Source organism: Ammodytes marinus (genome assembly GCF_949987685.1).
Source record: "Ammodytes marinus genome assembly, chromosome: 15".
Lineage (NCBI taxonomy): Eukaryota > Metazoa > Chordata > Actinopteri > Uranoscopiformes > Ammodytidae > Ammodytes > Ammodytes marinus.
Window position 1 is genome coordinate 29039914 of NC_137219.1, and position 26081 is coordinate 29065994.

Genomic DNA, 26081 nt, shown 5'->3' on the forward strand with positions numbered 1-26081 from the left:
ACGTTTCTGGTTACTAATGTGGGGGGGGGGGGGGGGGGAAGCATGGACATATAAAGAAAATATGGGGATGTGGCTGTGCCGACTATTACGTAATAGTCGGCGAGAATTCTGACTGGAGTATATTGAGGGGGAGGGGTGGGGGTTTCAGAAAGGGGGAGAGTGAGAAAAGGAGAGATTGTTATTTTTTTTTATAGTTTGGCAGTCTCTAGGCACACCGTGGCCCCATGGATATGTTAGAACACATTTAAAAAGTGCATTTAGCATAATATGTGACCTTTAAGTGGCTTGACTCTAGATGATTTAAAATGCCTCATGATCAACTTTTCCATATGAAAAAACATACATAACAAATATTAATAGAAAAACAAAAAAGGGAGTCCAAAATCCCTATGCAGATCCCCCCCTCTAGGGTTGCTGAACGGGACCCGGGATTTCGGGAATCCCCGGAAATTGGTCAGCATGGGAGTACCGGGAAGTGGCGACGGGATCCCGTCTTCCCCTTTTTTAAATTGTTTTATTCTTTTGAGTGGGATATTTTTCATTAATAGTGGCCTTTTCTAATAGGGGAGAGTGGCCTAAGTTGTGCCGGTGGGGAAGTTGTGCCACCCCTTGTTTCTAGAAAACCATAGAAGAAATTGGAAATGTGACCACATATTTGAGAAGAGCCATCCATTTAACTCATCCTGTAAAGAAGGGAGAAACATGGAATAAGATATAAGCACATTTAAGCTCAAAAAACTGTTTTTTGCCTCTAAAAGTAAAATTTCCATGATCAAGGTTTTTTGATTATTGTGTCTGAACAATTATAGACACGTTTGTAAACATTTGACACATGTTTTAGTGCTTCAGTATGCTACACTTTGTGTCTATATAGTGAGCACAATGTCAGCCCTAAACTGCTGCATCATGCTTATTATCCAAACTTCTGGGGTTGGGGTGATTTGTGCCCGAGGGCCTAGGTGAGTTATAAGTAAGTAAGTAAGTAAATCCCGGGATTTGAAAAGGGTCAATTCCGGGAATTTTCAGCAACCCTACCCCCCTCCAAACGGAAGATCACACTAACCTCTAAACCTTTATGAAATGTAGGGGGAATCGCATATGCCAGGTGGCAGTTGGTTTTACAAGGGCGGAGCAGCTAGTGCAAAGTACATTTCTGAGAGTTGTGCCATTGGCATGGCTGTTTACGCTGGTCACCAAAAGAAAGTTATTGTCTACAGTATCTCAGAAGAGACTGACATCTCCATTCCACCTAACGACACCACTGATGAGAGTTCAGATGGCCAGAAAGATGATGATGGTGACTTTGTCATTGTGAGCTTTGCAGGTAAAACCATTAGATCTGCTAGGCCTTGTTTAAGAAAATTGTCCTTCAATCTTTGTAAAATATTTACTTTATTTACTTTAAATAAACCTTAAATAAGTAATTGTCTTATGGATTTGTCTTGCATTACAGTTTATGAGATATATATCAATGGCACAATTCACCCCATGGTACCACACCGGGGGCAAGTTGTGCCACAAGACAACTTTTTTTCCGAAAGCTATATTTCTTCAACAGTTTATTCCAGATCCAAAGTTTTTATTGCCAGGGATGCACAACACCCTGAAATATATGTACATATTTGAGTTGGAGACTTTACTGTTAAGGCCTCACTTTAAAGTCACTTTGAGTAAAAAGTGGCACAACTTAGGCCACTCTCCCCTAAAAGATACTCTCGACATCATGGCCTTTTCAGACGGGAGGCTTTTGACGTGTCTGGTAATACATTTTCAATGACATGCGAGTGGAGAGAGAGATGCACAGCCGTTCTACAGACGGAGCGACAAGCAGCCGCACTACCGCTAAACTGTCACGTCTGTGCTCCTCTCTCTCACACACACGCACACATACGGCAGTCTGGCACAGCTGAAGAATAGTGTTTTACTTTTCTCTCCTCAATGAGATGGTGATATTCACCATGCTTCTGTATTAAAGTCAAGATTGTATGAACATAAAACAGCCAGTTGTTGTGCTGCTTTCTATTGTAGCGACATGAATTGAAATCTAATGAGATGAAACAGCTGGAGCATCGCTGTTCGCCCCGTTCCACCAAACATTTAAGTTAAACCTAGACCTAATCCACAAAGTAGACATTTAAACCAAACCAAACTGAATAACTAATCCACTTATTAACTAAACAAATGTTAACAATATATGAGTAGATAATTTAACAGCAGCGAAACACAGGTGTAAACAAAAGTTGTTTCCATGGTTACCGCACAGCGTTTCCTCGCGGAGCCTCCTATCTCCGCTGGTCCATGCGCAGAGGTGGGTCGTAACGCGCTACATTTACTCCGTTACAAATACTTGAGTAACTTTTTGAATAAATTGTAATTTTAGGAGTAGTTTTATTGCAACATACTTTTACTTTTACTTGAGTAAATATTTGAAGAAAGAACGGTACTTTTACGCCGTTCCATTTGGCTACGTGACGGTCGTTACCTTATTTTGTTATCTATTTTATTTATTACATGTGAGAGCTATTTCTCTCATGATTTCTCTCCCCGGGGACGTCTTCAGCCAACATCTCTATCACGTGACTATTTCAACCAATAAAAACCACATTACAAAAGCTTGCCAATCAAATGCAGCCACTTCAGTCACATGACAAGTGTTGTCATGTTGTCATAGGGCTCAACCATGGGCTTAACAATGTCCGCGGACTTTTTTAAAGGCTGCGGTTCCGCACCGATGTTGTGTCCGTGGCTGTGCCATGTAGGTTAAACGCATATTTTACCGACTATCTGGGTGAGTCGAGAAAATGGAAGAAACCGCTGATTCCGAGGAGCAATAGCCACACCCCTGGCCTCAAATACAAACTCACACACTCGCAAGCTCTCAATCACACTAACTCACAAAATAACAATCACACACTCACAATGACACAGACTCCCACACACTCGCAATTACAGAGAAACTGTTCTTCTTTGACACATGTCCTGTTCTCCCTGTAGCCTACTCACTTCGCATGCCCCAGTCTGGCTGTGTGAGAGTCTGAGAGTGGTCTCTTTGTTCAGCCACTCTGTAGTTTCATACGTTAAGTGAGTGTGCCAGCAGGTTTTGATGTGTAACAAAGTTTAATTTTGTGTTTTATATTTTTGGGGCTAAACACAACCTAGATAATTTTCTCAGGGCCAGTGACATATTGTAGGAATTTTTTTTTAAATGTGTATGTGCAAAACAATTGTAACAGTGTTATAAGTGTATTGGTTTTAATTAATATAATTTTGGACAAGCCTAATTTATTATCATTTTATTTGAAGGGTGATGTATTTAATTTGGCAGATAGTTAATTTATTATTGTTTGAGTTCAAGGGTTATTCATTTGATTTTTAAATACCTTATTTATTGTTTTATTTAAAATTATGTTATTTAACATATCTTTATTTGAACATTGCTGTTTTATATTATGTTCGTGTCTATTCTGTACCGTTTGTGTTGCTCTGTATATTTCAAAAATAAATCCGGAGTAATTCAGTAGGCCTACTTGTACTCTTGAGTACTTGAGTAGTCTTTTCACTGCATACTTTTTTACTCTTACTCGAGTAATACTTTTTTTGATTACTTTTACTTCTACTTGAGTAATTATAATCTTAAAGTAACTTACTTTTACTTGAGTAAATTTTTTGGCTACTCTGCCCACCTCTGTCCATGCGAGTGCACAGACAGAACGTCTCCTCCCGTACGAAAACGCCTTTAGATGACTTTTCTTTTAATGCCCTTAGTTCATTCTAGAGCTTGCACCCAGTCTGTCCTGCGCATATGAGGCTTAACGTGCCTAATAAACCACTCGGCCGAGTACGTGGGTACAAAATAAAGTATTAAAAAGGCACTTCTGGTTTAACGGGAATTCCCGGGATTTCCCGGGAGGAGGCTCTTTTATCCCGGGATTTGAAAAGGGTCAATTCTGGGAATTTTCAGCAACCCTACCCCCCTCCAAACGGCAGATCACACTAACCTCTTCTAAGTTAAAGGTGAAGTAAGCGATTTATTTATGTTAATATAAGTGTTAAATCGCTCTTTATTTGTACAGTGATCACTTATATAGTGTGCGCGTTTTATAAAGCCGATCTCTCAGTCACTCGCTCTGCATGTAATCGGCAAATAACCTTTTCGGGGATCCCACTACCAATAACCAATCAGAAGAGAGAACGCTACAAACCGGCACCCGTCTCACTGCCGGTGCACGTGCAGAGCGACAAATGGGTGAACGTGTATGCGCCTACAATGGCGGAGCAGGTAAAAATCCTTCCCAATGTCTGTTTTGATGGTTTTTATCATGTTTTATCGCACTTATGGATCTGAGATTATGCTAGATGCTCGCTGCTTGAAGACCGCAGTGAATTAATGTGGTGACGAGGGAGGGGACTGCTAACTGCAGTCACTGACAGGAAGTTAGCTAAACTGACCATTCCGCTTACTGAACCTTTAAGGAAGAGAAAGCACATTTAAGGTGCTTGATTTACAGGAAAACGCTAACTAACCAAGACCTGCAGAACATGTCTTGTCAAATTGTTAAGGCACAAGCGGTAATAACAGTCATAATATGATATGCCTGATTGCAGTGTAAACAAGAACAAAAAAAACCCAAAAAAAGCTCAATTGTACGCTTAAAATAGCACCTACAATATCAGTAATAATAGTAGCATCCAGCTAAAATGGTCCAAATCTGAGGTAGAAACCTTGGTATTAAAATATAGCCGGGGCGGGGTAAGTTGTGCCATTGGAGAGAATACCATGGGGTAAATTGTGCCATTGATATATATCTCATAAACTGTAATGCAAGACAAATTCATTAGACCATTACTCATTTAAGGTTTATTTAAAGCAAATAAAATAAATATTTTACAAAGATTGAAGGTGAATTTTCTTAAACAAGGCCTAGTCCCCCTGGTTTTACCTGTAAGGCTCACAATGACAAAGTCACCATAATCATCGTTCTGGCCATCTGAACTATCATCAGTGGTGTCGTTCATTGGAATGGAGATGTCAGCCTCTTCTGAGCTACTACTACTCACTTTCTTTTGGTGACCAGCGTATACAGCCATGCCACTGGCACAACTCTCAGAAATGTACTTCGCAGTAGCTGCTCCCGCACTTGTGGAACCAAGTGCCACCTGACATACGTGATGCCCCCTCCATTTCTGTCTTTAAATTCTAAATCAAGGCTCAAAACCTATCTGTACACCCTGGCTTTTCCTCCCCATTAACTATCTTACCTCTGCACTACTATCTTTGTTTATATGTGGATGTCTGGGTTTTATGTATTTTATTTTATTTTTGTTATTGTTATTTTACCTTAATGTTTTACCTACTGAATGCACTATGTTCAGTACTTTGGTGTAGTGTGAACTGTTGTAAATGTGCTTTTATAAATACATTTTACTTACTTACAGCTCACCCCAGGCCCTTTGGCACAAATCACCCCAACCCCAGAATTTTGGATAATTAGCATGATTAGCAGTTTAGGGCTAACATCGTGCTAATTGAATAGACTCAAAGTGTAGCATACTAAAGCACTGAAACATGTGTCAAATGTTTTCAAGCGTGTCTAGAATAGTTCTGACAGAATAATCAAAAAACCTTGATCATGGAAATTTTACTTAGAAAGGCAAAAAAAACGTTTTTTGAGCTTAAATGTGCCTATATCGTATTCTATGTGTCTCCCTTCTTTACAAGATGAGTCAAATGGATGGCTCTTCAAAAATATGTGGTCATGTTTCCAATTTCTTCTATGGTTTTCTAGAAACAAGGGGTGGCACTACTTCCCCACTGGCACAACTCACCCCACTTTCCCCTACTTTAAAGATGGCTTTGTAAAATATGTGGATATTTATATAAAAGTGAATATTACTTCTGTAAAATAAAATCTGAAGTAATTTTTATTTATGGCAACTTTTGTTTTATCCTTTAAAGATAAAACAAAAGTATCTGAATCTAAAGTATTTTTTATTCATAAATAAAAATTACTTCAGATTTTATTTTACGGAAGTAATATTAAACACTTCATTTAATGAACATAACTAGTCACGACCCCTCTTAAAGTATTTAACAAATTAAAAATGGAAGACCAAAAAGGAAGTTGTAACAGAGGTTAAATACTTTGCAGCAAAATACAATTCTTAGTTTTTAAAGATTAACGATAATCAAAGATTAATCAGGTTAAAGTCGTCACAGATGGAGGATGGCAATCATTTGATTTTTTTTAAATGCTGCTGCCAATACAGTTGTGGACCGATCTTATAATCTGTCAAGTCTGACTTGCCTCCTTGCCGAGATCTTCCCTGATGACCTGCTGGATCTCCTCCATGCTGCTCTGAGGAGCTTGGCTGTGGAGCACCTTCAGTGTGGATGTGTACTCCTCAGGCAGGAGGTAGTCCAGAGCACCCAGGTGCTGGCCCACCTTGATGAAAGTTCCCCGGTTGGCACAGCACAAATCTCGGAGACGCTCCGCTGACCGCAGATGCACCTACAGGGGAAGGCACAGAGAAAAAAAATGTCAGAGACAGACAACAATGTCTAAAATACTTAGAATCAAAACTGGTTATTCTATTTGAAGCATGAGTGCTCTAATAAAATTCTGACTTGAGATGTCTCAGGTGCAATGTTGACATTGTGACATAAGGATGCAGCAGTTGTAAGGGTTCATCCTCTTTAAACCATGAATACACTTAGGAAGTTTCATTGCAATTTGCTCACTGAGACAGCCCTTTTGGTCAAAGTTGACTGGGCCTTTGCTATGAAAGCCCCTCATCTGTGGGGACCACCGCATGGAGTGGACATCTTCCTCAGAAGCTCCGTCACATCCAAGCTAATGTGCTAGAATTCAACACTTGCTCTCAAACTCAACACTTGCACTAACGCCCAGTTTTCGGGAAAAAGGGAAAAACTCCAAACCCAAAACAATGCCCCAAGAAGGATGATAATGCTGTTTACTTCACAGATAAGGACGATTGTGCTAGCATTCATTCCGAGCTAGCTAGCGGCTCATACACTGATGCTAGCGCTACTGGCCCCTCAAGCCCACAGCACACATTGGCAAATATTGTCAGCTATCGTTAAATTGGATAAGGACATGAACACAAGAATCGACACATTGGACTCAAAGCTTCATCACGTCCAGACTTCCCTGGCTGACCATATAAAAAAGGGTAACAATCCCACACGGGAGACAGGGGTCATTCTGTTCGCACAGTCAAGAGGCGGCTACAGTGATTGACACGCTATTTCAAAAATAAAAGTCAACTTGCATTTTGCCAGTTACATGCTTTTATTTGTGAAGGTGCAGCTGCAGGAAATGCTCTGTTTGCATTAGCAGTAACGTTTTGTTTTTAATGTATAAAGCCGTGTCCCAGGGTAACCGGTTGGAAGAGAAGATCGCCTGAGCACCGATCACGTCAGAATAGGCCAATCGATCGGCTGGCCGGTCGATCAGTGCACCTCTAATGAAAATATTCTATGTCATTGTATGATATAATTATATAAATATTGACTTTCGACAGAAATATTTTTTCTAATGTGATAATTTAAAATCTTCCCACACTGCTGATATATTTGTTATCTTCAAACAGCCTATCCAATGGCCACATTAAGAAATTAATTATGCATTATCCTTAAATTTGCTTTTGATTTCTATTTTCCAAATGTTCTATGTATTAATAACTGCTATATCTATAACAATAAAATAAAATTAAGCTTCTGAAAATGTAATGGAGCCTCGAATACCATTAGTAGTTAGAAGAATACTAATAAGTAGAATATTACAATTACTCTAGCCAGACCTAAATAAAATATATACATGAAATGTTAATGAAATTCAGGAATAAAAACTAAGTATCATAGAGACTAGTTTGATATACAGTATATAGAGCCCTGAAAGGTATGTGTGTGTGTGGTGGTGGGGGAGGGGGTCACTTTGAACCAGCTGGAAGTGATAATGCCTATAGAGAGCTCCTCCTGAGGCCTTTACAAATAAAAAGCCGTGAAATTAGCTCCCCTTAACCCCTGTCACCCCCACATCAGACGCCATGAATACAAACCAGCACAGGCACACACAGCATGCTCCCCAAGGACCATTTGACATGAGTGTCATCTGGGCTATTATGACAAAGCAATGATAGAAACAAGACGCAGAGATTAACAGATGAGGCTTTTTGCTTGAAAATGCACTAGAAGCCCTTTTAATACCCCAACCCTCAGAACCATCAAATCATATCTGACTGGCAGTTTCTATCAAATTAGACTTTGAGCCCAGTCTTCATTCCAAAACTACTTTCATAATAAAAACCTACTTTATGTAACTCTTAAATATTGCTAAATACTTTGTCTCTCTAAACTGTGTCGTAAAAATGCCAAAAAATAACAGTAAAAAAAATGGGTTGGAATATCATGTTGATGTTTAAAGGAATAGTTTAACATTTATCTTTTTTCCTCACTCTCCGGTTCAAGAAAAGGCGACAAACCGTTCCTGTAACTGTGTTTTCAGTTTTTATATAGAAATGGGCAAAGGTCGCTCATTCAGGTTAGCTTAGCTCAAACACTGGTAGTCAAGGGGAGCAGGTCAAAATATAAACTTTACAACATCACGCTACTTAGTACTTGTTGGGACTTGTTTATTTACCACGTTATGTTGCTCTTTTTACACAATGTCATTTTAGAATAAATTACATACGTGACCGTCAGTATTTATTTATTTATTATTTTTATTTATTATAGTATGTATTTAGTTTTAAAATGACCAAATGTGTAACATCACATGTTAAATAAAAAGTCCCAACAACCACACAGGAACGTATAGTGATGTTGTAAAGTTTATCTATTTATCAATGTTAGAGGTAAACTAACCCAGATGAACAGCCTTTGCCCATTAAATCAAAAATGCACACGGTTACAGGAAGACATTGTAAAGACATACAACCATAAACCATGCAGCTGGCCACCATATAGGTGGGAATCCTTGGTAATATCAAGATTCAATTTGTTTTCAATCATGGGTGGTATCATTTTAATCAGAATCAATAATTGATTCAATCTGCAATTAGAAGAAACAGAAAGTCGGTTCATGATGATGATCTTCATTAGATCATAGATTCACAGTCAAAGACCATTTTCTTTTTTTAAATCACCAATCATTCTCAGAATAATTTACAGTGACAACATGATTTGCTAGAAATACAGTAAGAGCAGTTCCGTGTACATACATTTGGGGGCAGGTGCTCTAGCAAAAGAAAGGGCAACTCTTTCAGGATTCTTCTCCTGCTTTACAGAAGTGTTGTCTGCTGTAGATCCCTTTGTTGGCATTGTTCTGCAGTTGGTAAATGAGTGTATTCAATGCATGATAATAAAGGGTTAATCCCCCAAACATAGACCAACAGTTGGATTTGATGTTTTATAAGCTAAAAATGCCTGGTCGATACATGCAGTAAGCCTCACCACACCAAACCCTTACCATTACTACAGAGAAATTGGCATGTGGTAATGTTTAAAGATCTCCTATTATACTACTTTTCTGGTCTTAATTTCTCATTAATGACTCCTATAGAGCAACCTGACACGAATCACAGCACAAAAAACTATGTAGATTTTCGGGAAATGCTGAATCGTGAATCGCGACCGGCGTTCCTAGTGTTTAGCGCTCTGCACAGACGGTCAGCAGGGAATACGTCTAAATGCATGTAAGTCATCAATTGACACTTTAGTATGATTAAACATGACAATAAATCATTATAACAATACTTAAGGCGAGACACGGCAGGCAAAAACATCGTTTTTTTAAGCACTGGTCAATTTTGAGATTTGTGTCTATTTAGCTTCCATAACATCTCTTCTTTCATACTAGTATGGATAAAATGTCCAAAATATACGTTTTAGGTGTTTATTTTACTAAACTTTGACTGCTTGCGTCTGTATTTTGCTCCTAAATTCGTCAAAAGTGAGCATTCTAACGTAACATACAGCACCGAGACCGCTGTATGAATCATAATAACCATGGTACTGTTGGAAAGCTCTGAATCTCAAGAACAACGTTATCTGATCCAAATATGGTCATTTCCTTTGTATCAGTAACCAATCGTGAAAGTGTGAGGAGGGATTCAATGCTAGGAAAGCGACCTCATTGGCTAATGCACATTTCTGACGATGTGATTCGCTAAAAGGCATCACGTGATGCTAGCCCCGGGTAGCTCGAAAATCACAAAATAAAATGGGAAAAACGTCGAAAATATGCCAAACCAAGACAAAAAAAATACTTAATCAATTGGCTACGGACATTACATGATCGCCATTTGAAGGGGAGAAGTGTTAAAGACATGTAAATCACGCCGATCACGTCGGAGAGACACAGACTGTCAGACGATCAGAGGGGAGATGGTGGGGAGAGAGAGCGTCTGTGCCGACAGGAGCAGGTTGACAGACAGTGGCTAATAATGAATTAACCACGTTTAAATTAGCATGTGGATGTAAATGTTACTATGCTATGGTTTATATATGTTAAGCAGTGGTAGGCCTATATGGCATTGAAGGGTGTAGGGCCTAATTCAATAAATTACTCTAGCTATTATCAGCAGAATTCACGTTTTTATCTTTAACGGCCGTTTTCTCAAAATGAGCTTTTTCCAATACTCTGCGAAAGATATCTCAACTTCTAGACCACTGACATCAACCAAACTTTCTATGATCATTCATAGCACTATTTTAAAGGTTTTTACAGAAGGATTTGTTAATATATTGTTAATTGTCTGATTTATGATACATTTTCCTCCTAAAAACATGCCGAAAATGCATTTCTAAGACATGTACATAGTCTTTTTTGATTTATTAAATGAAAAAAGGCTGTATCCAAAATCTGTTCTGTAAAAACCTTAGAAACTAATATGTGGTTAAAATAAAATTGAGATTTTAACTCTGGCTTTATCCAACATCTCAAAATCTTTCTCGAAAAATGACCCAAATTTACGCATAATTGGTTAAATATTGCCATATTTGCATATTTAATAAAATATTAAAGAAAAACATGTAATACAAAAAATGATTGTGTTTGTGTCAGTAATCAACTGGCAAAGTTTCATGATGATATCTATAAGTTAAAAAAAAATCCCTATTCACCTGGGGTGTCTCGCCTTAAGGTACATATAGAACAGATTAAAAATTTGAGAATGATTTGCGATTAATCGCAAGTTAACTATGGAAAATCATGTGATTAAATATTTTAATCGATTGACATACCTAGTTCAGACATAATTCACTCATACTGTGTAGCAGGAGTCAAAGGTGTTGAGTGTGTGTTGTGCACAGCTAGAAAGCAGGGTCCTATTTTTGGAGCCCAGCGGAATCAATCGATTTGTGCTTCCACACCAGGGATAATGACTGAGATGAGTAGACTACGAACAAGGTGGATTTCTTAATGGGATGATCATGATTAGCTCGTTACTCAGTTAACATAGAACCGCCTGTCTCACTGTGGAATGATGTGTGTTTGTGTGCAGATTGAATCCTGGGCATTCAAAAGGCCTGGTCTCATAGTAGCAATGCCTGAGGTTTTAGCAAAGCCATTAACAAGAAGTCTTCCAGTATTGAATGCAATGATCCAGAATGTATAGTATCTAAATAAACTGAGGCTTAGCCTCTGGTAGGGGAGAACGGGGTAATTTGTCACATGGGTTGGATGTCACATTCGTTATATCTCGCCACCAGAGCGCGCTAGCTCTGAAATGTTGATATAAAAAAGGTCCAGAATTGGGATCAGAGGTCACATACATAGACTTCCTTGGAGGAAGACAGCTGCATTTCAGGTGAGAGGATGTTTTGTGTTTTTCATGTCAAATTCCAAATATTTTGCTTCTCAGTATTTTTCTTCTAGGCTTTTACACAATGGGTTTATAACAAAACACTTGTTACTCTCAGAAAGTGTGAAGGGTAAACTATAGTTTAGATTGTGCTTAGCAAGCTAATTAGTTGTCAGATGGTTGTTGGCCTTGATGCTAGCAAGAAATTCAAGTTGGGGTTGGTCGTCAAATTTTTTGGGGGGTTGGTTGTCACATGTTATCTCAAGGCTGCAGCCAGAAAAGGAACCCAATAACGAAAGAAATTGTCAAGCTGTATCCTCACTGACACCCCAGAGAAGGAAAGAATAGAGCAGGAAAAGGCAGCTAGCAAGCAAAAGAAAAAAGGGCAACAAAATCAAAACAACCCAGTGCATCCCAAACTAGACCAGCTGCCAAGGCTACAGAACGTTATGTATGCCTATTTGTCAACTTGACAATGCAATTAAACTTTCAAATTTAGTTCTACTTTCTTGCCTTCTTTTTAAGATTTTTCCCATTAAGATAACATTGTGACAAACAACCCCATAGTGTGTGACAACCGACCCCTTGATGGGGTTGGTTGTCACAATGTGTCAGAGTGTCTTTGATGGTAAATTACTTCTTCATTACAATAAGTTGGAAAAAAAGAGAGACACACATTTCTAGCCAACACCTTAAGCTTCAATTTAATGTAGGAATGGCTATTGACAGATGTTTTGGTGATGAGCAATTCTCACTAGAGTAAAAAGTGTGCCTACTTACCCCGTTCTCCCCTACTCCACATATTAAAAATATAATTAATGTTGACAGAGCCCAGCAGCAATAAAATTAGTTAGCACAAATTAAAGGTAAATGTTATCGGTGCAGCCAAGCATAGATGCAAACCCTTACTGGGCTTCTGTTGGTGCCGATTGTGCCCACTGTGTATGAAAGGAATAACAAAGGAGAGAGCAGAGAGAAAGAGGTCAGGAGGATTATTCACTAGGAGTCACTAGTTTTCACTATATTGCACAGTATTCATTTGTTAATGCAGCGTATTAGGGGCCTCTGTGGTAATTAACATTACTTACGTGTGTGTGTGTGTGTGTGTGTGTGTGTGTGTGTGTGTGTGTGTGTGTGTGTGTGTGTGTGTGTGTGTGTGTGTGTGTGTGTGTGTGTGTGTGTGTGTGTGTGTGTGTGTGTGTGTGTGTGTGTGTGTGTGTGTGTGTGTGTGTGTGTGTGTGTGTGGTCTACATAGCAGGCTGATTGCTATGTAGGGGTTAACTTTCATGTGGAGCTGAGTGACAATGTTCAGGAAACAGTGAAGAGCTCTGCTTTGAAAGTAGGAAACAAAGTGTAAAGCACACCACACCTAGCTCTTGGTTATCAAGTGTTAGCTGTAGTGTGGAGCGACAAGCTATTCATGAGCTGAGCAGAAGTAAGGCCACTGCAGTGTATCTGTTGTCCCTCATTGCAGGGAGCGTTGTCTCATTTGTCTGTAGAGTGCTCCATGCTTCTTCTGTCATACACAGTAATTGGCTGTGAAAGGCCTGGTTCACTCACTGCAGCCTTTGATGAGCCGGCTACACTGGCTGTTTAAGTGGCTGCAGAGTCAAGTTGTTCACAAGAGGCTGAAAGCAGCAGGGCTTTTTTACTGATAGAGAGATGAACACACAGGGATATGCAAACAGGACCAAGGGCAAGACACAAGCACTAACAAGTGCTCATGAACCGTGCAGTAGTTTTGAGATCACCTCCACCAAGACAAGACCACAATCAGACCAGTGACGGTCCGACACTACATGACACGGTTGGGAATTCATAAGGGGTAGATTTGGTCAAAGTCCAGAATATTATTAATTTCAAGAAAATTATAATATTAAGAAAAATTGTTAATTAATGATTAATTGAATTAGTCTAGCTAATCAAATGACACAATAATACCTACGGAGCACCACCCTTTGAAAAAGGGAACTCTGTCCCAAATCAGAAGAACAGTCTCAATGTTAAAGGGATTTACCTTTTAAAAATGTCAAAGTTGGTTACATTGTACATTTAAGGTAATAAAGGAGTGAATATTCAAGCATGGACCTTGTTTACCAGCAATTAGTGAAATACAAGACACAAATATCACTGACACTGCTTCTTAAAGCTCCCATATTATGCACTTTTCTGTCAATTTTATATGGTCTAAGTAGTCCCTAATACTTATTTTTTGAGATGTTTGCTGAAAAACCCGTTCAGATAATTTATTGTAGCAAGCCTCTATACCGTGATTTTCCTCCGATCTCAGGGTGACCTATTTTGGTGTCTGCAGCCTGCGATCAGCCCTCCCACAGTCTATGCCCTCCCACCGTCTCTGCCGTGATTACGTGATACTAGAGAGACACTGCGGAGTGCGAAAAGTGTTAACCCTCACGTGAATAACCGAAATGGCTAACGCAGGAGCTTAGCCATACTTTGAACAGTTTGACATGACCGATCCTTGTCTACATGAAAGACTATGTTCATACAGATGCACTGACAGCCACAAGCTAATGGAAATGACATGTTCGCAATCAAAAGCTACAGATGGAGGCTATTGCGAAGCTACTCAGGAGCTAACAATTGAAAATAACACTCAGACGATTTAAAACCAGTGAAAACATTAGCTTCAAAGTTTGAGTTCTACAGGAATAGCTTCCCATCCTTTGTCATGTTAAAACCGAGGCATTGGGGGCGCCCTTAGCTCAGTTGGTAGGGCGTCCCCCCCATGCAAGAGTACCTATTTGCAGACCCATGGAGAAACGGAGCTCCACCGGAAATACGAAATTTCTTCTTCGTTTTTTTTTACTGGCGGCGATCACCCAGCGTTTCTTCTTCTTTTTGTTTTACTGCCGGCGTTCATCTAGCGGTGAATAATAACAAGACAGTTTCCACCGGTTATGGTGCTATAGACAGTAAAATAAGTCAGTTTGTTAAGGGTCCCAAGTGGCCAGGACGGTGGTAAAAAGTAGATGTTGAGGTAGAAGATGAATGAAGCAACGAAGCTTTGTGTACATCTTCTGAAATCCGTCTCTTTAATTCACAATTATCACAAGTAGGTCAATCACATACAAATATAAACTCTTATAAATAAAACACAAAAAGTGCCACCACATTAAAATAAACAACACATTTTAAAAAATGGGGAGTGACAGTTTCCTTTGTAGATTGATTTATTACCAGACCCATTGTCCTCTAGTGATCACAGTTTTAATTATTATATAATTTCTATATTCATATTAGACTATTTAACGAGGCTCGTCTGTGACTTTGTGATCACGCAAGTGAACAGTAACGATCGCGTGCAGCCGCAGAATGAGATAGGCTACATACAATACAATAGGTTTATTAATCTGAACACAGTTAGCATTAGCCTGCACTGCTGCAACAAGGCTCCAACTGACACTACGTAACCTATTTACAGCTTCGTTTAAAAGAGGAAAAGACAAGCATTTGTTTCCAGGACTTCTAAGATGAAAGTTCTACTTTTTGTGTTTCATTTATAAGAGTTGATATTTGTATGTGATTGACCTACTTGTGATAATTGTGAATTAAAGAGACGGATTTCAGAAGATGTACCCAAAGCTTCGTTGCTTCATTCATCTTCTACCTCAACATCTACTTTTTACCACCGTCCTGGCCACTTGGGACCCTTAACAAACTGACTTATTTTACTGTCTTTTACTGTCTACTAGCACCATAATCGGTGGAAACTGTGTCTTGTTATTATTCACCGCTAGGTGAACGCCGGCAGTAAAACAAAAAGAAGAAGAAACGCTGGGTGATCGCTGCCAGTAAAAAAAACGAAGAAGAAATTTCGTATTTCCGGTGGAGCTCCGTTTCCCCATGTGTCTGCAAATAGGTGCCTCTCCCCCCATGGGCCTCGGCCAGCAGCGGACCCAGGTTCGATTCCAGCCCGCGGTCGTTCTCTGCATGTCACTCCCCTCTCTGCCCCATTTCAACTCTGTCTCTACACTGTCAATAAAGCATAAAAATGCCAAAAAATATCTTTAAAAAAGAAAAAAAAAACAAGGCATTATTAGACTGCAATTGGAAAGCTAAGTTAGTGTAATAGGAGCAAAAGCTGGATGCTACTCCCGAAGCTACATGCTACACTATGTAAAGAACAGAGGACATTCCTTTTATTTCACCGATGGAATTACTACACAAGTAGCTTGCTAATCTTTGTCTTGTTATAAATGCGGCATTATTAGACTGCTGTGGGTAAGATACATTCGTAGATTATGAGCAAAATGCTTCTGTGTTGGTTTTATGCAACAAGCTGCATGCCTTGCTGTACTACGGGCATTTTGTAGCTTAGACGTCTGTGACGTCACAGACGGCCAGAATTCTGACTGGAATACTGTATATTGGAGAGGTTTTCAGAAAGGGGGAGGGTGAGAAAAGGAGAGAGTTTTTTTTTTATACTTTGGCAGTCTGTAGGCACATCGTGGACCCATATTAGGGCATTTTGCATAATATGGGACCTTTAAATCAAAAAGGAAGGGTTTATTTACTTAGGCAAGTTGATTAAACGATACACATAAGTCGGGGGTGTCCAAACTTTTTTCACTGAGGGCCACATACAGAAAAATCTACGAAGGGCCGGGCCACTTGGCAAAAATAAAACATTTATCAGGACATGTAGCTGCTCTGATGTTTAGTTTCATAGTGTTTTCGTAAATTGTAATCCTTCTTCACGGCAACACTTTCCTTGCCAACTAAACAAACACACTTCCCCTCAGAGCCGGCCGAAGCCTCTAAAGCCCAGTTCAGACCAAAGATTCGCCTTGCAACTGCTTGCAACTGCAACTCCTTGCGACGAGACCGCCGAAACGTTCTAAAACTGGACCTTGCGACATGTTGAATCTTCTGCGACGCCTTGCAACGGCTTGCAACGCGCTGCAATGAGCAGTTCACACTGCTGCGATTTATCCCCCGCGACGTTCTAAAACCGTCTCGTCGCAAGCAGTTGCAAGGTGAATCTTTGGTCTGAACTGGGCTTAAGGGGCCCTATGCAGAATTTGTTTAGGGGGCCCCTCTCCAATGTTAGCTCAGCCCAAATCATTGACTATTGTTAAATGCCTTCAGACACCTAGTGTTTTCTGCTATTGCCTCCAATGTCGAGCTGGGTGAAAATAGTAGGCATCCGAGTTCCGGACCCTCCTAGGGTATGCCCCCCCGGGAGATTTTTTTAACTTTTTAAAGTGAAATGCATGAATCTGGTGCACATTGAGAGGAAAATTAAGAGGCTTAATCTGAAGAATTTTGTGTGAAAAAATTATTTGGAGACACTGTCAGAAGCTATTGAAAAAGGACATGGATTTTCCATAATAATATTAATTTCAAATAAAATATTATGCAGGGTCCTCTGGGATGGGCTTGGTGCTCTTTTTCTTTTATGGGACATATAGACCCCTTACCGTGTTTATCAACACGGCGGATGCGCGTGCTGCATGTTTGCAGAAAGAAAAATTGTTTGGCTGGTTGCCATGGTTACCTGTTTGGTTATATTGCAGTTGCGGTGTTTCTTTATAGGTCCATGGTGTTAAATAGCGATGTTGTCAGCTTACTAAAAACAGTTTATCAGCGAGTGATAACATTGGTTATGCGGAAACATTAACACTATTGAACGAGATACGTCTTAATGACCCATACGCGTTGCCGGCAGTTGAGTAGATAAATGATGAGAAGAAATGGCCCCGACGACTTCAGTGGTCGGACTGCTGTTGGAGAGTGACAGTAAAGACCGGCAGACAGATAGACAGAGAGAGGCAGAGATGCCTTTATTTCATAATTTAGCTTTTTGATTTAAAAGTGATCATAACTAGCCGTGATCATCTGTTTTTAGACTGACTCCTGCTTTCGGGGCCGTTGGGCTCACGAGCCGACCAGCTTATCAGACCAGCTGTTTGAGACGGAGATGAAAAGGAAAGTGAAACTTATGGTGGAGCAGTTAAATAGTTAAATGAATAAATAGTATAACCAAACACAATAATGTGTTGTGTTATCTGCTTTAGTAGCCTACAGTAGGCTAGCAAATGTCGACCCCACTCGGTTTTCGTTTATTGATTTTTCCTAAATGGTATGATTTAGCCTACTTACCGGCTACACGTGTACACGTGCAAACCCCTACTGCCTAGTCAAACACAAGGGAAGAGGACGGAGATGTATAACGTCTGGGTCATTGTAAATAAGCCTCCATTGCTTTCCATTGCTATAGCCTCGTCTCCGGTCACTGTCCTTATTGTAAACATTTCACAACTCATTTAGCCTATGTAATTATACAGCGGTGCATTTGGGCATTTACTAGCTTTATCACCATTCAAACTAAAAATAAACGGTTTGTGCATCCAACAGCACAACAAGACATGATTGTGGCTCGTGTCGCTCTTGTCTCTTTCTGCAACGGACACGCGCAGTAGAGAGGGGAGTGACGCTGTGTGACGTAGACTGGTAAGGTGTCTATTTGTTTGTAATATAATGAATGCATTTAAATTATTTAAAAACAAAAAGGGCCAAATTACATTATATTTTTAAAATCGGCCACGGGCTGTAGTTTGGACACCCCTGACATAAGTCAATAACCATTAACTAATCTACATTAAGACAGCAAGTAGCACAAGCAATAACAAAAACTGTTTAGAGTCAAAGGCACATATTTACATGTGGCCTATCTGTGTGTGCGTGTGTGTGTGTGTGCGTGTGTGTGTGTGTGTGTGTGTGTGTGTGTGTGTGTGTGCGTGCGTGCGTGCGTGTGTGTGAAAAAGGGAGGACTCCGCCCAAAGCTTTTGGCCTGAAACCAAAATGGTGGACAGATGTGCTTGTGGCGTTTGACGTTAAAGTCACGTGGAGGGGATCGGCGCTAGCGACACAACCACGTGGCGAACAAATGGTTGATACGGCCACTGGAGAAATATTTAAAAGTTCCTCGTAGCTCCTTTAAACTAGCCTGGTCCTACTAGACCATCGTACTTAATTTCATTTTTACAGAAGGTCTGGAATTGCTCAATTGACAAAGGTTAACTCACATGAGGCGGGTTTCTGCTGAAGTTTAAATCTATTGGATCTGCTCAGTGCTACTCTGGATCTGCCAACCAATCGCATAACGTTTGGTCGTGACGTATGTCATGTGCCGGTTTCTGACTACAACTGATACTGGAGCACGACCTCAACGTCATTGTTCTCAGCCCGTCCCTCTGTTCGCTGATTGGACCGCCAAAAATTTGACGGAGTAAAACCGCGCTACTTTCTACGCAAACTTTGGGATTTATTCAAACCAAACTTGACGGGAGAATGTGCGGTCCTCCACAGACACTCTGACCCAGGCGTACTCACAGAAACTGGGGTAATGAGACACAGCCGTGTCGATGGTAGAAGCATAACGTGAGATACTATGTGTTTGCAAAATTAATCCAAATATTACATGTCATGTCACTTATATGAGGAGTTCCTTTGAAAATACGGATAAAATGTGTCTTACAATGAATGAAGAATAACCTGATAGATTGATTTCACTCCATGGAGGGACAAAACAAATAAAAACACGATTCAGGATCAGATGGAAATATGTTATTGCAAAAAAATATATTATTATGTTATATATAATAACATATGTAATTAAACAATACCTGCATGAATGTAGCTAACCTATTCTTATTAAATTAAAAGGTGCTTTAAGCGGAATGGTTCTTTTAGCTAACTTCCTGTCAGTTACCGCAGTTAGCAGTCCCCTCGCTCGTCCCTACGTCACCACATTAATGCACTGCGGTCTTCAAGCAGTGTGTTATCTAGCGTCATCTCAGATCCATAAGTGTGATAAAACATGATAAAAACCCATCAAAACAGACATTGGGAAGGATGTTTACCTGTGTGTGTGTGTGTGTGTGTGTGTGTGTGTGTGTGTGTGTGTGTGTGTGTGTGTGTGTGTGTGTGTGTGTGTGTCTCTGTGTGTGTGTGTGTGTGTGTGTGTGTGTGTGTGTCATGCTCTTCAAGGTTCACTGCAACTCTCTAGCGGATGGTATCTGACCCAGCAGAAGTCTGGAAGCGACTGAACTGTGGCCTTTTAGCAAAAATCAATCAATACCTATTCATATGACATTACGAGCTTTTTCTCTAATATGATAAGGTTCTTGTTATAAGCCTTAGTTAATAGGTAATAAGGACCTTGTAAGATGCTTATTAACATCAGTTTGTGTTAATAAGACTATATTTAAGTGTTAATAATAACACAATAAACATGTTTACTGTGTGATTATAAGACTTTTATAAGCACTTATAAGAAACTTCTTAACTATTTATTGATTGCTTAATAGCATTAATGAAAGTCTCATGAGTTTCTGATAGCTGTTAATAAAAGCATTACAAACCCATCTATTGAGTCTTACTAACTTACCTATTATGTCATAGTTAAACTTTTACCAAGGATTGTTTGTTGCTTTATGAAGGTGAACACACCTTTATTATTTGTTTATTAGCAGTTAACTATGTTCTAAGAACGATGCTTATTAAGGTTAATAAGTCCTTTATTAATCAGGTAATAATGCATTTCTATGCTCTAAGAACAATGCTTATTAAGGTTAATATGTCCTTTATTAAACAGGTAATAATGCATTTTGAAGGTACCTGATCTAAAGCGAGAACAATGCTTATTAAGGTTAATAAGTCATTTATTAAACAGGTAATAATGCATTTTGAAGGTACCTGATCTAAAGCGAGAACAATGCTTATTAAGGCCAATAAGTCCTTTATTAAACAGGTAATAATGCATTTTGAAGGTACTGGATCTAAAGCGAGAACCATGCTTATTAAGGCCAATAAGTCCTTTATTAAACAGGTAATAATGCATTTTGAAGGTACCTGATCTAAAGCGAGAACAATGCTTATTAAGGTTAATAAGTCCTTTATTAAACAAGTAATAATGCATTTTGAAGGTACTGGGTCTAAAGCGAGAACAATGCTTATTAAGGTTAATAAATCCTTTAACATACACTTTTTAACAGTTAATAAGTACTATATCTTGTCAAGGTGGATACAATGTGAATTAAAAAAAACTACATGTAAATACAATGATACAGAGGTGAAGCTCAAAAACTTACTTTTAAAGAAAAAAAAACACTTAACAACTGTGCAATTGTAAACATGTTTGTTTGTTTCCCAGAACTTTCATGAACAACATTTTACTAAATGTAAAAAAATAAATACCTTTGTAAAATAAAAATGCTGCCTGACATCAATTCAAGTGTCCAATGATTAAGACTATTAATTTAAAATATTAAATGAATAAGAACAACAAAACAATTAAACAAGTAGAGCAAAAAAAACTTCCATCAAACAATAATAAAAAAAAAACTCTGTTGTAGGTAAAACAATATAAAACGATGTGGGGTTGTATGAGCAATCCTCACTAGAGGAATTTGGGCGAGACGTTGCTGTATCAGAAGTCAGCATTATACTGTTGCAGATAGGACAAGCAGAAAACCACATACAACTATATAGATGCTAACCCAGTGGTTCTCAAACTTGTTTTGTCATTCCCCACTTTGGAGGTGGGAATATTTTCAAGTCCCACCGTTCCCCGATTGTGTCAACAAAATAGTAAGAAAATTGGTCAGTCTTAAAAGTTTAAAATGTATTGAAATAAAATCAAGTAATACAATTCAAAAATAGATCATTTTAAAAAAAAGCCTTCTTCTGCTGGCCCCCTCTGCAACAGTATAATGCTGACTTCTGTTATACTTCCTCTTCCTCTTCCCATCGTCTGAGGAGGAGTCAGAGGAGTCAGACGACAACGGACTTGAGCCCCAGGGGAAGGTTGAGTCAGGCTGGTCTTTCTTGTTACTGTATAAAGACAACACAAAGAAACATTGATCACAATTAGACAGATAGCAGACAGGTTATACTAAGCATTTAAGCGATTTGGACATGGAATCTGCAAAAAGGGGTGCAGTATCAAAGTAAATTTAGTCTGTAATGGTGACAATTGTTGGAAAAAAGTAAATATTTTCTTTCATTCAGATAGTTGTCCCTTCAAGAAATCTCTCTCCGTTGTCAGGTCTTTTATTTTTACATCCTGGCATTCTAATTTATACCTGGCCAGCTCATGTTTATATTTCTGTAGACCCAGTTTGGCAGTTAGGACAATTTGGGCAGCATCTGGGTCAGCACAGAAATAACCATTCAGCATTACTTTGCCCCTTCCTGACAAGCTAGCATGACACAACTGTTAATAGATACGTTTGGTTGCAGTTTTTATGATAGTGTAAGCTAAACGTTAGCTCAAAAAAGAAGCTCACCAAAGCTTCTGAAAGAAAGTAATGTAAGCTAGGCAAACAACTAGCAAGCTAGAACCAGCTAACGTTACTATAGCATTACATTCTTAAACTTACCAGAAGAGTCATCCTCCTGTTCGGACCTCACCCTCTTATTTTTCAGAGACCTGGTTTGGGGTGCTGACCGTGCTGACGACTCCGACATGTTCTCCTTACTTTCGTGAAACACTTTGTCAAGCATGGCCGTCAAGCTGGCGTCAAGCCATCAGCGACTTGCATACACGGAACTTCCGGTTTTACAACTACCTTCAAAATAAAAGCCCTTTAAGGATCTGATTTGAGGCACAATTAACCGATCATACGAGTCATATTCATCATAGATTGTGAAAAATATACTACGTTCTCGGGGCATCTCATTTTAACACTCACTCAACATGTGTGCGCACACATAGAGGTGAAAGAATCACTTCAGAGCAAAAACAAATATATTATGCACTCATTATGCTAGATGCCAAAAGACAACATTTTGGAAAGAGGGATGAAAATCAGTGACTTTAGCCAACTAAGATATGGCGCTGCAAACCAAACTCAGAAAACTCATTTTTGAAGGTACTTCAACTAGAAAAACATTAAAGCTAATCAAATACCTTCACCACTCTAACATTGTATTTACATGTCGTTTTTCTAATTCTCATTGTATCCTCCTTGACAAGATATAGTACTTATTAACTGTTATTAAGTGTTTAATAAAGGACTTATTAACCTTAATAAGCATTGTTCATAGAGCATAGTTAACTGTTATTAATTGATTAATAAAGATATGGTTACCTTCATAAAGCAACAAACAATGCTTAGTAAAGGTTTAACAATGACATAATAGGCAAGTTAGTAAGACTCAATAAATAAGTTTGTAACGCTTTTATTAACAGCTATCAGAAACTCATTAGACTTTTATTAATGATATTAAGCGATCAATTAATAGTTAAGAAGTGTCTTATAAAAGTCTTATAATCACACTGTCAACATGTTTATTATGTTATTATTAACACTTATATATAGTCTTATTAACACAAATTAATGTTAATAAGCATCTAATAAAGGTCCTTATTACCTATTTACTAAGGCTTATAACAAGAACCTTAATATAAAGCGTTACCGTTGATTTGACTGTGAGTCATTTGATACATGATGTTCTCTGAATAATAGTTTCATATGGACATGAGATTAATCTAAAATCTGAAACCACAAATTAGGATGGATTCCTGTCAACTCTCCTCATCCAAAGCACTGAAGTGGTTCAACACATGTCTGTGTGCTGGTTCTCCATAAAGTTCTCTGTGTAGTGTTAGTGTGTATCTACCTTGGACTTGAGTCTCCAGTACTCCTCTGTGCCATATTCCACATGTTTGAAAGCAGTCAGGTAGTCGTAGCTGATAACCGCCGTCTGCAGGGAAACACAGCAGGGACATGGAAACAGTTGGAGTCAGCAGGTTGACTTTTCTTTGATAAAATATAAACTACAAACAATATACTCCGAGCAGAAAGACAGTTAAAGCTCTGGATATTCCATTATTTTCCTCAACAATACTAAACTAAACTCATTAATGATAAGTTATACTATAAAAGTATGTAAGCCCCTTCAGTTAATAGGATATTGTATATGTATATAACTATATTTATTCTGTATTTTTCATTCATATTCATTTTAATCTCAGCTAAAATACGCTATCAATTCCCTTACAAAGACAAACTTTTGTTTTGACAGACACCATTCAACTCAGGTGTTGACAGATTTGACTTCATGTTTGACACCACGTGATTAACGTCTTTCGTTTCAGGTACAAAAACCATATTTAGGAATGATGACTGACGCAGAGGTTACCATGGTGATGTACCTGAGTTTAAACTGGGCCTCTTTCATGACACCTTAGGCCCTGGGAACAAAAACAATAAAAAGCATCTAGAGTGAGTGAGTGAGTGAGTGAGTGAGTGAGTGAGTGAGTGAGTGAGTGAGTGAGTGAGTGAGTGAGTGAGTGAGTGAGTGAGTGAGTGAGTGAGTGAGTGAGTGAGTGAGTGAGTGAGTGAGTGAGTGAGTGAGTGAGTGAGTGAGTGAGTGAGTGAATGTAGGCAGAGGAGAGCAGGTACTCACAGTGGCTGCAGCGCGTCCAAAGCGGATAACACTGTGGTCGTTGATGTCCAGCTGTCTGCTGTAGAGGTAGAGCCCAGAGGAGCCTAACACTGCAGCAGAAGAGAGCTTCAGGAAGCGCACAGCCATCAGGGGCTCTGTGGACACATGGACCAATGACTCCACAAGCTTTCAACAAGGTCAACAGGAACATCAATAAACCAGACAATCTCATTCATTTCTATCGCTAAATGCTTTGCAATCAGAGTCAGACACACTGGACGCAGATGTGTCTCGAAGCTCTGCAAAGCGCGTGAAGCAGAGACCAAAATCATTTGGTTGGCCACACTGGGAGCAAATGTCTCAGTGCCAGTCGGCTCCCAAAGTGCTGGGCTTACTTTGTGTTGGTTACAATCTTGAATTTACAAAGTTTGTGTGGGGTTCCGACAACTGTGCATATATGTCCAAAACCATGGCGGCTAGTTTAGATATTTTGTTTACCGTTTCCCAGTGTGTGTTGGACTAGAAGAGGAGAGCTCTTTCCCTATTTCAATCAACACATAAAAACCTTAATAACGTGTTTGTTTAATGGGGTTTTAATGTGGTTACTGTCCGGTTAGCAAGGTGCCCGCGAAAAGAAAAAAAAGCAGACTAAAGGCTGAATCCCACCAGCTGCTTGTCCGGTCCTTCTCCACCCGGCATCAGAGCTGAGAGGTTTGACTTTAGTAAGTGTGAGCGTCCACTCTGCATCAATTTAGCACAGAACACATCAAGAGAGACAGGAACACAGACGCCGACAAAACAATAAAACATCCTGTTCATTTTCCAAATAAGACACTCAGTGTTCACTGCACATAACAATCTCAAAACAGAGACACATACGAGCATGTCCACTGTTCTTTTACTTGTTCGGATGAGAACAATAACCTTCCGTGCGTTTGTTGTTTACATACCAAATACAGAATCATATTATCAAACGCGATCGCCCGTCACTTTTTATTACCGCGGGAACTCCTCGGTCTCGCGACTACAGCTGTCCGGCACGCTGGCTGTGCCCGCTTTGAAAACGTACACCACCACATGAGGTTTTTATTGTGTATTAATACCGGTTTGTATGAATAATGGTTTAAAGGTGCAAAGGTATAATGCAATGTATAATAATTCTCAGTTAAATGGTGAGCGTCTTTGCTAACATAGCTTGCTGTTCTGTTTTAGTGTGCTGCACGTTAGCTGCAGTGCCTAGCGAGCCAACTGTATGACTGAGCAGTATTTATTATGTTCCTGTCCACACATTAAACATAGGGCTTTCACACCAACACAGCTCTGGCTGCGTTCTGTAGTCTGAGAACTTTGGTGCTTCCTGGTGAACTAGTTCTGCATTCTTACCAGCTCTTATCTGGAACCAAAGTTTAACCCAGTATGTCATGCAGATAAGTTAATAATCGGAATAAAAATATATATATTTAAAATTAATTAAATTTGCCACCAGGGGATGCGGCAGCACCTGCCGCACCTCTACTAGTACTTCCTGCATCACTGCGCATGTGCACCAAAAACATGTGTGAGTTGTTTACAAAAGTGGCGACAAAATGGCTGAGAGCAGCAAACCCAGGCTGTGTTCGGAAAGCCATACTAACGTCCTACATCCTACATACTCAACATCTATATACTACAATAAAGAATTGCTTCTTCTTCTTATAAGATTCCGGCCGTTTAAACGCTGTTTAGCGTATTGCCGCCCTCCACAGGTTAGATATAGAACTAGATTTTTACATACAGTCCTGTGTTGTGCAGGAAATGCAGAATTTGTAAATAAAGAATTCTAAAAAAAACCTTCCTTG

The 26081-nt window shown here is 39.3% G+C and overlaps 1 protein-coding gene across 2 annotated transcripts in view; it reads right to left on the bottom strand.

Moving 5' to 3' along the window:
• Positions 1 to 26081, bottom strand: part of adck1 (aarF domain containing kinase 1) — a 120433-nt gene that overhangs the window by 86428 nt on the left and 7924 nt on the right. For both annotated transcript variants that reach the window (XM_080042926.1, XM_080042925.1), the window contains exons 3-5: positions 24265 to 24398; positions 23476 to 23559; positions 6306 to 6509 (exon numbers count right to left, since the gene is read on the bottom strand). In XM_080042926.1, coding sequence (XP_079899052.1) covers positions 6306 to 6509; positions 23476 to 23559; positions 24265 to 24390 — 414 coding nt within the window. In that variant the 5' untranslated portion in view covers positions 24391 to 24398. The remainder of the gene's footprint in view (positions 1 to 6305; positions 6510 to 23475; positions 23560 to 24264; positions 24399 to 26081) is intronic.